The sequence below is a fragment of the Globicephala melas genome, chromosome 2, assembly GCF_963455315.2.
Source record: "Globicephala melas chromosome 2, mGloMel1.2, whole genome shotgun sequence".
NCBI classification, from domain to species: Eukaryota; Metazoa; Chordata; class Mammalia; order Artiodactyla; family Delphinidae; genus Globicephala; species Globicephala melas.
In genome coordinates, this window is record NC_083315.2 from 92,067,532 (window position 1) to 92,080,129 (window position 12,598).

The 12,598-nt window shown below is 50.5% G+C and overlaps 1 protein-coding gene across 2 annotated transcripts in view; it reads right to left on the minus strand.

The window, feature by feature from the left end:
• The window catches only part of MAPKBP1 (mitogen-activated protein kinase binding protein 1), a 52,095-nt gene that overhangs the window by 14,669 nt on the left and 24,828 nt on the right, over nt 1-12,598 (minus strand). For both annotated transcript variants that reach the window (XM_030843013.2, XM_060294438.1), the window contains exons 4-7: nt 1,963-2,025; nt 1,680-1,737; nt 772-942; nt 254-391 (exon numbers count right to left, since the gene is read on the minus strand). In XM_030843013.2, the coding sequence (XP_030698873.1) occupies nt 254-391; nt 772-942; nt 1,680-1,737; nt 1,963-2,025 (430 nt within the window). The remainder of the gene's footprint in view (nt 1-253; nt 392-771; nt 943-1,679; nt 1,738-1,962; nt 2,026-12,598) is intronic.

A 12,598-nucleotide genomic window follows, 5' to 3' on the forward strand; every position in this document is an offset into this window, starting at 1 on the left:
TGTGGAGATGCGACACTGTCGCCCACCCATCGCCCCGGGGCGCCCTGGAAACCAAGCCCTGGGGAGAGGGAGGGAGGAGGCACAGCAAGGCTCCCTTGCCCTCTGAGACTACCCCTCGGCCCAGACAGCAGCTGGCTCATCCAGAACTTCTGGATGGCTGTTGAGAAAGCAGAGGGGCCCAAGGGGAGCAGTCTCCTGGGGTGGGCTGAGTAGACCCTGGCCCTGGGGGCTACTTCCAGCCTGAGCACCTCACCTTTGAGGTCTTACTGTCATCAAGGTACCAGAATTTGATGTGCCGGTTGCCAGCAGTGACAAAGTAGCTACAATCTTCAGAGAAGGACACCGCAGTGACCCGACTGGACACTTTATTGGAGGCCACCACAATGTTTTTCTGGAAGGAAAGCCAAAGGAAGAATCGAAGTTCTGCCTCTTGGAGCTAAGATGAAAGAGGCTCAGAGGATGAAGGAGGGTTAGATAGGATTTGTACTTTAAAAAATGTTTCTTTCCAGGATTTACTGGTCAGAAAAAGAGGGGAGGAAGGAGAATCCTTTTCCAGAGGAGTTGAAGAGATTCATTGCCTCTGGAGGTCCTCGGAGGCACAAAGCTAGCCTCTTTCTACCAACACGCTTGGCTACACAGTTGCTTTTTTCTGCTTCAGGTCATTTTCTAGAATAAAACTGAGATCAGCAGGGTGGAATGAAGGGGTTCAGGTCCCCAACTGGCCCTTGGACCCCCATGAGGCTGCGAGACCGGCCCACCCGGCCCACTCACCTTCCAGGCCCAGACGTTGACGATCATGTCATGTTGGTAGCCCACAGAGACAATGTACTTGGCACTAGGGGAGAAGGCCACACAAGCCACGCCATACTTATGCTCCTGCAGCTCCGCCACCTGGCTATGCTCGGCCACGTCCCAAACCCGCACGGCAGGCATGTGCCCACTCTGCAGGGAGGCAAGAACTGGAAGTGAGGGCCAGAGGCACACAGCCTCCCCTAGCCTTTCAGGGTGGGGCCTACCTCTCCAGCTACTGGGCACAGTCTCTCTAATGAGCCCCCGGCCCAAAGCAGAGTGCTACACAGGGCAAAGGTGTAGAGGAAACATGATAAATATCTCAGGACAACAACGATTATCTGAGAGAAAACACCCCCAGATTTGGTTCAGTATCTCCGGGTGAGGGTCTGCGCCTCTGTGTTTGTTCAAAGCTCCTAGAGGGATCCTGATGGGCAGCCAGGGTTGAGAACCACCACCACCCACGCCTATGCCTCCCTGTAAGAGACTGCGAAGGGAGAGGTGTCCCTCATGCGCCCAGCAGGGGGCCCCCAAGCACAAGGAATATCTTACGGCAGTGGTTTTCAAAGTGTGCTTCCCAAACCAGCAGAATCAGCATGATCTGGGAACTTGCTAGAAATGCAAATTTTGGGGTCCCCCCCCAAAACCTATAGAACCAGAAACTCTGGGAGCAGGCCCAGCAATGTGCACTTTAACAAGCCCTGCAGCTGATTCTGATGCCCACTAAGGCTTCAGCACCACTGGTTGAAGGTGCAGCCAAAACCGGGATTTGGCATCCGTTCAGGCAGCCAGAGCGGCGGCAGCCCTAACCAGGCCCAGGACTGTAGCTCTCTGCTGAGGCCAGGCCACCCACCCTCTTCAGAGTACTGCGGCCCCCCTTCCACACTCACCTCTCCTGTGACCAAGTACTTGCCATCAGGGGAGAAGGCAAGGGCAGTGATGGTCTTCCTGCAAGAAATGAGGCAGGCTCAAAGAGGCACTGGCAGCCCTGCCTAAGCCCGGCTCCCTCACAGTCCCCTCAAAAGGCAAGACCGGCAGACACCAACGGCACGTGTGACATTTCCCTAGCTGGCCCTGGGGCCCAGTCTCAGTCCCCAGAGCCACAGAGACCTCAGACAGTGCCCTTCTCACAGACTCCAGGAGATGCCCCCCTGAGGGCCCAGACCCATTTACCTGGAACTGTTGAGGATGTGGTGCTGTTTGTGTTTCCGGGGATTGAACAGCACGACCACACACCTGGGGAGATGAGTGAGACAAGTGACTTCAGCACCAAACCACAGCTCCCCCAGGAGCTCCAGGCCCCCAGGCCAGGGAGCTGGGGCAAGCCAGCTCAAGGGGGCTCCACTTGCCACTGAGGGCAACTGACCGCTTTCTTCTGGCAATTTGCTCTTCCCACTTCCTTTCCCACCCATAAGGGCCCATCTCTGCAGCCTCATGAGGGTGAAAGGGCTCTCTGCAAGTCTAGCCCCACCAGGTCCCTAGGCACCAGCGCCATCTCTGCTGCAAAGGGCAGCAGGGACCCAGGCCTTCCCACGATCCTTGCACAGCCCAGAAAGGGGGGCAGGAGGGAAGAACTCACGTGATTTAGGCAAAGCAGGCCACAGGTATACATACAGCCAGTGCGACATGGAGCCACACGTGTGTCAAGTATTTGAGCTCCAAGGAGTGAGGCCTCTCACGTGTGTGCCCACCTGTGTACTTGGCAGGAGCCAACCCCTCCCCAGCTCCCCCACACACCCTCTACGCGTCAGGTGATGGAGCGGGCGGGAGGCAGGGGACCAGAACCGCTAGGAGGCTCGGTACGACTAGCGGGAGGGGCAGAGAGAGCCTGAGAGGGCCTGGGGAAGCCCAGCCCCAAGAATCCCTGGCCCCGAGGAACCTGAGACGGACCCTCCAGACTGCCAGAAGACAATGGGAGAAGGCTGGGAGCACCCTCTGCAGCCAGAAGGTGAGTCTGGATGGGATCAGGCTCAGACTGACTTTCCAGAGGCAGCTCCAGAGGGGAGGCCAGGTGGTAGGACTTGGGGGCAAGAAGCGGGAAGCTATGGACAGCAGTGTTCTCCCTCAGGCTCCCTGGCTATCAGCATGCCCAGGGGCCCACAGCCCTTCTGCCTCATCGCTTCATCAGAACTGTAACTAGCTGACAGGAGCAAACGTGGAGCCTCCTACACCAGGTAAGGGGATGGGGAGAGAAGGATGAGAGGGCTACGTCCTCCAGACTCAGCCTGGTTTAGTGGGAAGGCACTGCAGACCCCACATCTGAAACCCAACGCTTGCCAGAAACTTGAAACGAAGGCAGGTACAAGCCGCTAGTGAGGGCTCAGCATCTCAGGCTCAATAAACCACTTCCATATGCAAACGCCACAGGTAATCACTGGGGACACTGGGATCTCGGAGGGACACCAGCTCTGCCCAGAACTGCCAGGCTGATGGACAGCCTTGGAATCCCTGAGTCACATCATCTTTTCCTCTAGTCCCCTCCCCCAAATCCCTCCTCACTGTTTTCTTTCTTCTTCTCTCTCCTTCTCCTAATCTTTGTTTCCTTCCTCCTTCTCTCTTTATACCAACTTCCAGTCTCCCACTTCCCTTCTAGAATGCCACGTCAGGAGGGTTTTTAAAAATATGACCCAAATCAGATGGCTTTGGAAACTCTGTGCCCCATCACTCTCCCTCCCCCATCCCAAAACACACACACACAAGCACACTTGTCCAGCTTCTGTGAGGGGCAGTCCAGGATACAGGGGGCCTACTTCCTCTAAAACAGCTAAGATTCATAAAATCTTAGAGTCGGAAGGAAGGATGGAAGGAATTAAACGCACTATGCTAGGTGACTTTAAAGATCACCTGGTCCAACCCTCCAAAATTTTGAGGTGAGGAAACCTAGGCTCCTATAAAGAGCAGAGCCAGGACTCGTAGCTCTTCCAGCGTCCAGGCCTCTTTACATCAAACACACGCAACTCTGATCTGTGTCACCCCTTGCTGAACATCCCTGGGGAGCTTCTAAGACCCAACCCCTTAAGTACCATGAAGGCCCTGGGTGGTGTGGCCCCTGCCCACCCTCCAGCCTCACCCTGCACCATGCTCCAACCACATCCTTTCACTCCCTTTAGCTTGCTATGCTCCTCTGACTCCAGGCCTTTGCTAGAGTGCCTTCCCTTGTCTAGAGCATTCTTCTCTCCCTTTTCCAACTAGTTAACACATAGTTCTCTTTCAGGTCTCAGGTCAGATGGCCTCAGTATATGCTCTCACAACACAGTTGTATCAATCTTTTGTGACATTTATCACAACTGCAATTTTACAATTTTTTAATTTTAAAATGTATTTTATTGAAGTGTACTTGATTTTACAGTGTTGTGTTTAATTTCTGTTGTATAGTAAAATGACTCATTATACATATATATACATTCTCTTTCATATTCTTTTCCATTATGGTTTATCACAGGATGTTGAATATAGTTCCCTGTGCTATACAGTAGGATATTTATTGTTGATTGCCTCCTCCACCAGACTGTGTCTTCCATGAGGGTGGGAACTGTGCCTGGTTTTGCTCACTGTTTTGTCTCCTGTGCCTAGCAGAGTCTGGCCCATCACAGTTGTTCAAGAACCGTTTATTGAATGGATGAATGCCTCCCTTGGTCCACTAGCTTGGACTACTTGGGTATCCGTAGGCCCAGCTCTCCTCCCTACTGCATGCCCCACCTGTCTTCTATGGAAGGTGGCACCGAGGATCTCCAAATCCTCAGAGGCAGTGTGGGACAGTGGGGACACTGTGAGCTTTTGAGTCAGAGACCAGGGTTTGAGTCCTTGTTCTGCCATGTACAACTTTGTGACCCTGGGTAAGTCACAAGCCTATTTCATTATCTGTTAAAAAGGAGCCACTACGATCAAGCTCTCAGGACTTCTGTGAAGATCAAATAATTTTTTTTGGACACAGAGTGGGAGCCAAACAAACGGCAAATCTTACTATTACTCCCCCTGGAGCATGGACAGGAAGCCAAAAGGGACTCCTGGCAGTGAGGAACAAGGTGCTCAGGGACTGTGTCAGGTTTTTCCTTCAGAAAAACGGAGGTGAGTCCTGTTAGGATCTGAGTAATGGTAAAAACTCTAAAGGAGGCTTCCTTTAAAGTTCTGGGAAGGCAGCCAAGGAAGGAGAGCTGGGTTAAGCCTGGGGAAAGAAAATATCTACGTCTTCATCCACTTAGGAGATGATAAGCTTGGAAGGTAGCAAGGAAGGGATGGGGGAAATGCTGAGGGAGAAACTACCTCAAGTGACTAGGACAGCAGCACAGAAGCACAGAAAGAGAATGGAAGTGACACCTCCTGGCTAAGTTAAAAAGCACCACGCGAGAGTTGCAAGGAACTCTAAGCACGAAGGCCTTCACTTCCTTTTATAACCGGTCTACTGCTCTTCACACAGTGGGCCCAATAATAAGAGTTACCATTTAACCAGCACTTTCTGTGTAGCAGGCACTCTGCTAAGCACCTTAGAGGTCTGGTCTTAGCTAATCCTTACCACAAGCTTGTGACTGCTGGTACAATCAGCCCCACTTCAATGTGGAGAAACGAGTTCAGAGGTCTTATTCAAGGCCTCTCAGCTAAAGCAAAAGAGAGTCAGGATTCCAGAAGCTGTGCTCTCAGAAAAGCAGAGTGGAGTGAGTGGGAAAAAGGAGAGAAAACTGAAGCTGAAAAGGAGAGACAAACGCAGAAAGCACACTGACCTAACGCACAGAGCACCAGGGCAGGAGCCTCTGAGAAGGGGCAGAGAAGACTGGGGCGCTTGGAGGGAAAAAGGATTCTGGCTACAGAATCTTTGGAAATCATAACAGGGCACATGAAAATTATAGCAGTTATAGTTCAAAGTTCATAGATCTAGATATTTAGATTTTAATATTTTATTTAGTGTGTGAAAAATGATAACCCCCAGGCCTGCCACCATCACGCAAAGCCCACCAAGTTTTCGGGAGAGCTGACGTTTTCTTGCTATCTGTGCCGCCCGGCTAAGGCGGTCCTCTGCAGGCTCATCCTCTCTGGTGATGGCCTCCAGTCTGAATGGTGCTGGGTTACCTAGCTTTCGGATCAGCTCCAGATAAACCACAGCAGAGGGGTTCAGCTCAGAGCTGATCTGACTTGAAATGAACTGATGCAGATGCCGACAGCCACATTCCAAATCCAGAAAAAGTAGGTGATGAGGGCTCCTTTAAACCCGAAGCAGCATGGTGGCCTTTCAAGGGCGGCTGAGAACACTCCCCAAGTCACCGCACATAAATTCTGAGTCTTGCTGGGCCATAGCATCCTCTGTTTCCTGTCTCCCCTAGGTTGGACTCCATGGCGGAAGAAGGAGGGAGAGCAGCACGTGTGTGTAAAAAGACAATGCAGACAGAGGATGACTAGCTATGAGGCAACCTCTCCCTTCTCTAACACCTCCCAACCCCCACCCCCCAGTGTAGCCTGGAAATTCTCATGTGTGTCATGGGAGAGTTAAGCAGAGGAGGGAAACACACACAGGTAGGGCAAGCTGAAATTTTTACTTCTAATTATTCAAATTTGGAAACCTTCCAACACAGAGAAAGAGGAAAAAAGAGACCAACCCTCGGTCACAGCTCCACTTGTGAGGATAATAACGCAGATGGTGAAGGCAGAACTTGGCAAAGACCTCCAAGGTCCCCCTGTGCCCAGCTTGCTGAGGTCCTCCCAAGAGAAGAGACCTCAAAAACACTGATGTGGGGCTTCCCTGGTGGCGCAGTGGTTGAGAGTCCGCCTGCCAATGCAGCAGACACGGATTCGTGCCCCGGTCTGGGAAGATCCCACATGCCGCGGAGCAGCTGGGCCCGTGAGCCATGGCCGCTGAGCCTGTGCGTCCGGAGCCTGTGCTCCGCAACGGGAGAGGTCACAACAGTGAGAGGCCCGCGTACCGCAAAAAAAAAAAAAAAAAAGCACTGATGTGGGAGCCTCCTCAGTCTTCTCTAACCTTTGAGCAAGTTTCTCAGTCTGCTAGGGAGGGAAGGGTGGGGTGTAGTTTGCACCAATCTTTGGCCCTTGGTCTCCACACCCCTTGACCCTGGCTAGCACAGCAGGCAGTCACTGGCACGTGCCCTTGCAGCAGTACTGGCTGCAATCCTCCATATGATAGGGCTGGGCTGGCCCAACCGGCTGAGTCCCATAATTCAGAACCCCAGGGTACAGGCACAGGGAGTCTGCTCACTCTCATAGGGAAGCAGTGAGGCCTCAATCCCTCAGGGCCTCAGCCCGGGAGTCATGTGGTGGAGCAACCGTACCAGGTGCTGGGCCCACTGCCCAGGAACTTCTCTGAACCAGGAAAGGCCAAGCCCTCGATAGCCCCCGTCCCTGGACAGGTCCAGGCCTGCTGCCATCACCAAGAGCCCAGCATTCCCACAGGATCCACCTCCTATGACTCTCCATCCTCCAGAAGGCAGAAACAAATGAACCCTTGGATGAGCAAAGAATGCAGAAACACACACAGGGAGCAGGACACAGAAGGTCTGAGCAGGGACCCTGCACCTTAGAATTTCCTCTTTCAGACCAAGAAAAGTCAGAAGGTGACTCACAGAGGCACACTAAAGGTCCTTCAAGCCTTGCTCATACATCACCCTGTACCCCTACTTAACATTATAACCCCACACCCCCACATTCCCTATCCCCTTTCACTGCTTCTTGCTTATACTTTTTCCAAAGCACACATCAATTTATAATATCCATATAATTTACTTTTGGGGAGGGAAGACGATCTATATTCATCACTAAGACTGCCAGCTCTGTGACAGTAGTGTTTGTTTATTTTGTTTACTGTTACATCCCAAAGGCCTAGAAAATTGGCACTCAATAAATATTTGTGAATAAATCTTTAAGTCATTAGCTACCAGATCTCAAAGCCCTAACTCCCAAGGAAACTCCTGAGTAGCAGGCCCCACGGCAGGGCAGGTCCACAGTTCTGTCCAACCTTAGACTTCTAGGACTCACTGATGCTCAAGGGCACTGATGATAGAAAGAATAAGAAAACTGGGGTCAGGCAGACCTGTCTGCTAACATACTGTGTGATCTTGGGCATATTCCTTAACTTCTCTGAACCTCAGTTTCCTCATCTATAAAGCAGGAATAATAAATAGTATCTAAGTCTCAGAATTGTTGTGAGAACTGAAAAAAATAATATGCAAAGTAACCAGCAGGGTGCTCCTAGCCATCTTCTTGAAGGGTTCTCTGGGGCACCAATAACAAGGAAAGGGCTAACCAGGGGTTCAGCAGTTGCAACAGGAACCCCAACTACGGTATCCATATAGGACTTGCAGGATACTAGTGACTCATTAGGGTCCTCCTCCAGGTTGGAATTACAAACTGTCCCTCCCGATTCACGCCCAAAGGGGAAATCTTATAGCTTTAATTATCCTAAGAGATAATGAGTCTAGGACGTTTCCTAGGGCATCCTTGGTTGTGGTCCTCTTCAGGACCCACATGGAACCCAATGCCTTCCAAATAAGTAACCCTCTTAGGCCAGCCCATGAGACCCACTGGCATCTCTGTTTCTGGGATGCTCTATGAGACACACACACCCCTCCCCCCCGTCAAAGGCATGAGAAAAGACTTGGCAGTAATAACCCAGTGAATAATGTGGTCACTGGTGTAGAGCTACCAGTACGCCTCTCTCTGTCCAGAGGACTCTAAACATATTCCCTTCTGGGACAACAGGTGGATGTCTGTGAGCTGCAAGACGCACAAGCCAGGTCCAAAAGCAGTGTCTGAGCCCCCTTCCTCTCACTCACTATGGTCTAGCCACCATGGCTGCTGTTTAGCTACTCAAACAAGTGAATTGATTCCTCCTTTCTTTGGGACCTTTGTAGTTGAGGTCTCCTCCACCTGGAAGTACAGATCTTCACACATAGATTCCTCTGTCACTCAGACACCAGCTCAAATGCTACCTCCCACTGAGCCCTGACCAGCCAGTCTCCAAGTAGCCCCACCCCACCCCACTCCCAGGTATTCATTTACTCTCCTTTTCCATCACCCCGGTTTATTTCTTCAGAACACTTATCACTGTCTGATATTACCTTGCTCATTTATTTGTTCACATGCTTACTGTCTGCCTGCCCCTCCTTAAACCCCACAGAGGCAATGACACTGTCTTAGTCACTGCTGTATATATATATTCTGCGGCTGGAACAGTGCCTGGTCCAAAGTATATTTTCAACACGTATCTGCCGAACAAATGAATGACTATATCGATGAACAAGCTGTTTGGGGAAGAACTACAGGGCCCCAGTTTTAGGTGTGAGCTCTGTAGGGAAACCAGGAGAAAAGGCACTGAGGGGACTGGTGCCTGCGAGTAACCCTTGCATGTGATTCACAGCCATCAGGGCACCAAGTCCAAGCATCCTCTTCCCTTAGGTCCACCCGGTCTCTCCACCACTCCACACACTCCCTGGCAACCCCACACACAGTGTTTACCACAGAGAGGAAGAAGGGAGCTGTATGCTCCTTCAGCTCAGATGTCACTAGAACACAGTCCAGGAGGAGACTCTGTGCTTTCACGTGCAGTCCAAAGCTTTGGAGCTGGATCTCAGCATAAATTCCAATATGCGCTGAGTAAATGGAGGGCCTTCTCAGGAGAGCTGGGTTTCCCCTCCTCCTCCCTGCTTAAACCACCAAGAGGTCTCCTCTTGGCTGCTGCATAGGGCACCTCTCACGCCAGTAGCTGCTCTGCACAGGGGGTCTGCACTCAGGCCAGGCCCTGCACCCTGGCATTAGGGGTCAAGAGAAACCCATTCTCCAAACTCACTGACTCCACAGTGGCAACAGGGGCTGTGCTGGGCTCTAAAGGCCCTGAACCCTCTACCGAGCCAGCCAGGGAAGGGGCCCAAGTCAATTATGGGTGTTCAACTAAACTGAGTGCCTCAAAGCTATCTGGGGACCAGCTTGGCCTCCTAGGGCAGGGGGCTTAAAATGTGACAAGTGAGGGTGGGCTTCCTGTGGGAAAACAACAGCAAAGGGAGAGCTCTGGAGAAGAAATGCAGGAGGTGCTAAAACCGAGGGGTCTCTACCCAGAGACTTCAACCCACCTCTGCCTGACACACATCCTTCTCCACCCCACTCTCCCAGAGCTGTTTCATTTCCTTTCAGAAAACTTTGTTTTGGTTTGATATTTGCCTCTAGGCCTCTGGGAGAATTTTCTGAGCTTTGTTTCTCTTCTTGTTTCTAGGATACCTGAACTGCTCCTAGAGCAACAAGCGAAGTAGGAACTAGAGAGTGGGGGATGGGCGGTGGGGTTGGGATCACCAGATAGGAAGAGAAGGGAGACAGAGGGGAGGGAAAGAGCCTGCTTTGCTCACACTGACTTTGGTGGCCCCCAGATACCACAGAAGCACATCAGGGAGCTCTAGCACAGAGCAAAACTAAAACACCCAGAAAAGGGCCATTTGCAAAGAGAGAACTCCAAGTTCTAGGAAATCAAAAGGTCAGGAAGTGGATCAGGGCACTGCCCAGGGCTGGCCCAAGCCAAACACACTCAGGAAACCTACTAGAGGTGACAGCAGGGAAACTTCCGTACACCACCTGGAAGGATAATGACCCCCAAGGCACAAACGCCAGCCTGGGACATGCCCATAAACAGAAGCACACACCCTTAAAGGCGCCAGGCCTGGGGTCTGGGGCGGATGGGGAAGAGAGGGACCAGGGCTCCACACTCCCCAGAGCAGGGACACAGGACTCAGCACGCACAGAGCAGCAGCCCAGGCCTTTCCCGCCCGTCCCACATCCAGCCCCAGTCCCACCTCCAACAAGAAGGAACCTGGCTTTCCCGGGGCCGAGGCAGACATGAGTGGAATTCCCCGGAGGCAGACTGCACAGGGTATCCAGCAACAGAGATCATTCATCAACTTGCTTCTGGAGGGGGAGAAGGAGGCCAGCTCAGCCTCTTCAGGGTAAAGTCAGTGCAGCTCCCACAGTCCCCTACCACAGATGTCAAATGCCAAAGGGCCACTCAGAAGAGACAGACCCCAGAACCTAGGGGCAGAAGGGTCCCTGGCATAGACTGAGCTGCCCGTAAATTGGCTCTTCTCATTCGAAGAGCAGGTGAACAGCTTAGGGGAAAAGCAGCTTTTAAAAATAAGCAGCAAGACTGGTCTCCCTCCACCTCGTGCCACTTTAGAGTAAGAGCTCTGCAGTCAGACTTCTTGGGTTGGAGTCCCAATACAGACACGTGCTAGCTGTGTGACCTAGAGCAAACTGCTTACCCTCTTTGAACCTTAGTTTCCCTCCTCTAAAATATGGGATGAAAACAGTTCCAACCTCACAGGGTTGCTCTGAGTATTAAATAAAATAATTCCTGTAAAGTGCTTAACAAAGTGCCTGACACAGAAAAGGTTCTTGATAAAGGTAGGGATGATAAAACTAAAAAAAAATCATATATCTGATACAAAAACTACAGGAGTTGCTGTGGAAAATCACACTAGGGAACTCGGCATTCCCAAGTTGATGGTGGGGAAAGAGGCAGAGCAGTGGCCTTCCCATTTTCACTTTCCTGTGCCCAGCAGCAAGGAACAGGGAACCAGAGAGAACAGACAGAGAAAGAGAACCAGAAGCAGGAAAAGCTCCAAGCCTCCAAGAAACACTTCTGCAGAAGCTTCAAGCAACTATGGTTGGGGGTTTCTCATCAGTAGGAGCAGAGGAGTGAAAAGGCTGCAAGGGAAAGAAGAACACCAGCGCTGGAACCCTTCCTCTCTTCCATGGCACTGACATATCTCAACGTGACAAGAGTAGTCAAATGTTCTGAGAAGCATTATCCATAACAGCCAAAAAGTGGAAACAACCCGAACGCCCATCAACTGATTAACAGAGAAAATGTGGTATATCCATACAATGGAATGTTACCCGGCCATAAAAAGGAATGAAGTACTGATACCCAGTACGACACGTATGAACCTTGAAAACACTATGCTAAGTGAAAAAAGCCACTCACAAAAAATATGATTCCATTTATATAAAATGTTCAGAACAGGCAAATATATAGAGACAGAAAATAGATTAGTGGCTGCCTAAAAGCTGGGAGCCTTAGGGGGAAGTAGAGAGTGACTGTTAATGGGTGTGGGGTTTCCTTTTGGGGTGATGAAAATGTTCTAAAATTGATTGTAGTGATGGCTGCACAACTCTGTGGATACACTAAAAACCACTGAATTGCACATATTACAATATTGCTTCTTTTTTTTTTTATGTTTTGGATTTTGGGCCATGAGGCATGTGGGATCCTAGCTCCCCGACCAGGGATCAAACCCATACCCCTTGCATTGGTAGGCAAAGTCTTAACCAATGGACCACCAGGGAAGTCCCTGAATTGTACATAGTAAATGGGTGAGTTGCGTGGTATGTGACTTACATCTCAATAAAGCTGTTTTTAAAAACAACTAAAAGGTAGATATTAAAGATACTGAAGATGGTGTTGGGAGCTGTGTGCATATATTACACAATGGAATATTACATAGCCATTAAAAAGAATGAAGTAATGCCATTTGCAGCAACATGGATGGACCTAAAGATTATTATACTAAGTGAAGTAAGTCAGACAGAGAAAGACAAATATCATATGACATGACTTATACATGGAACCTAAAAAACGATACAAATGAACTTGTTTATAAAGCAGAAACAGACTCACAGACTTAGAAAACCAATTTACGGTTACCAAAGGGGAAAAGTGGGGGAGGGATAGATTAGGAGGTTGGGATTAACATACGCACACTACTATATATAAAATAGATAATCAACAAGGACCTACTGTATAGCACAGGGAACTCTACTCAATACA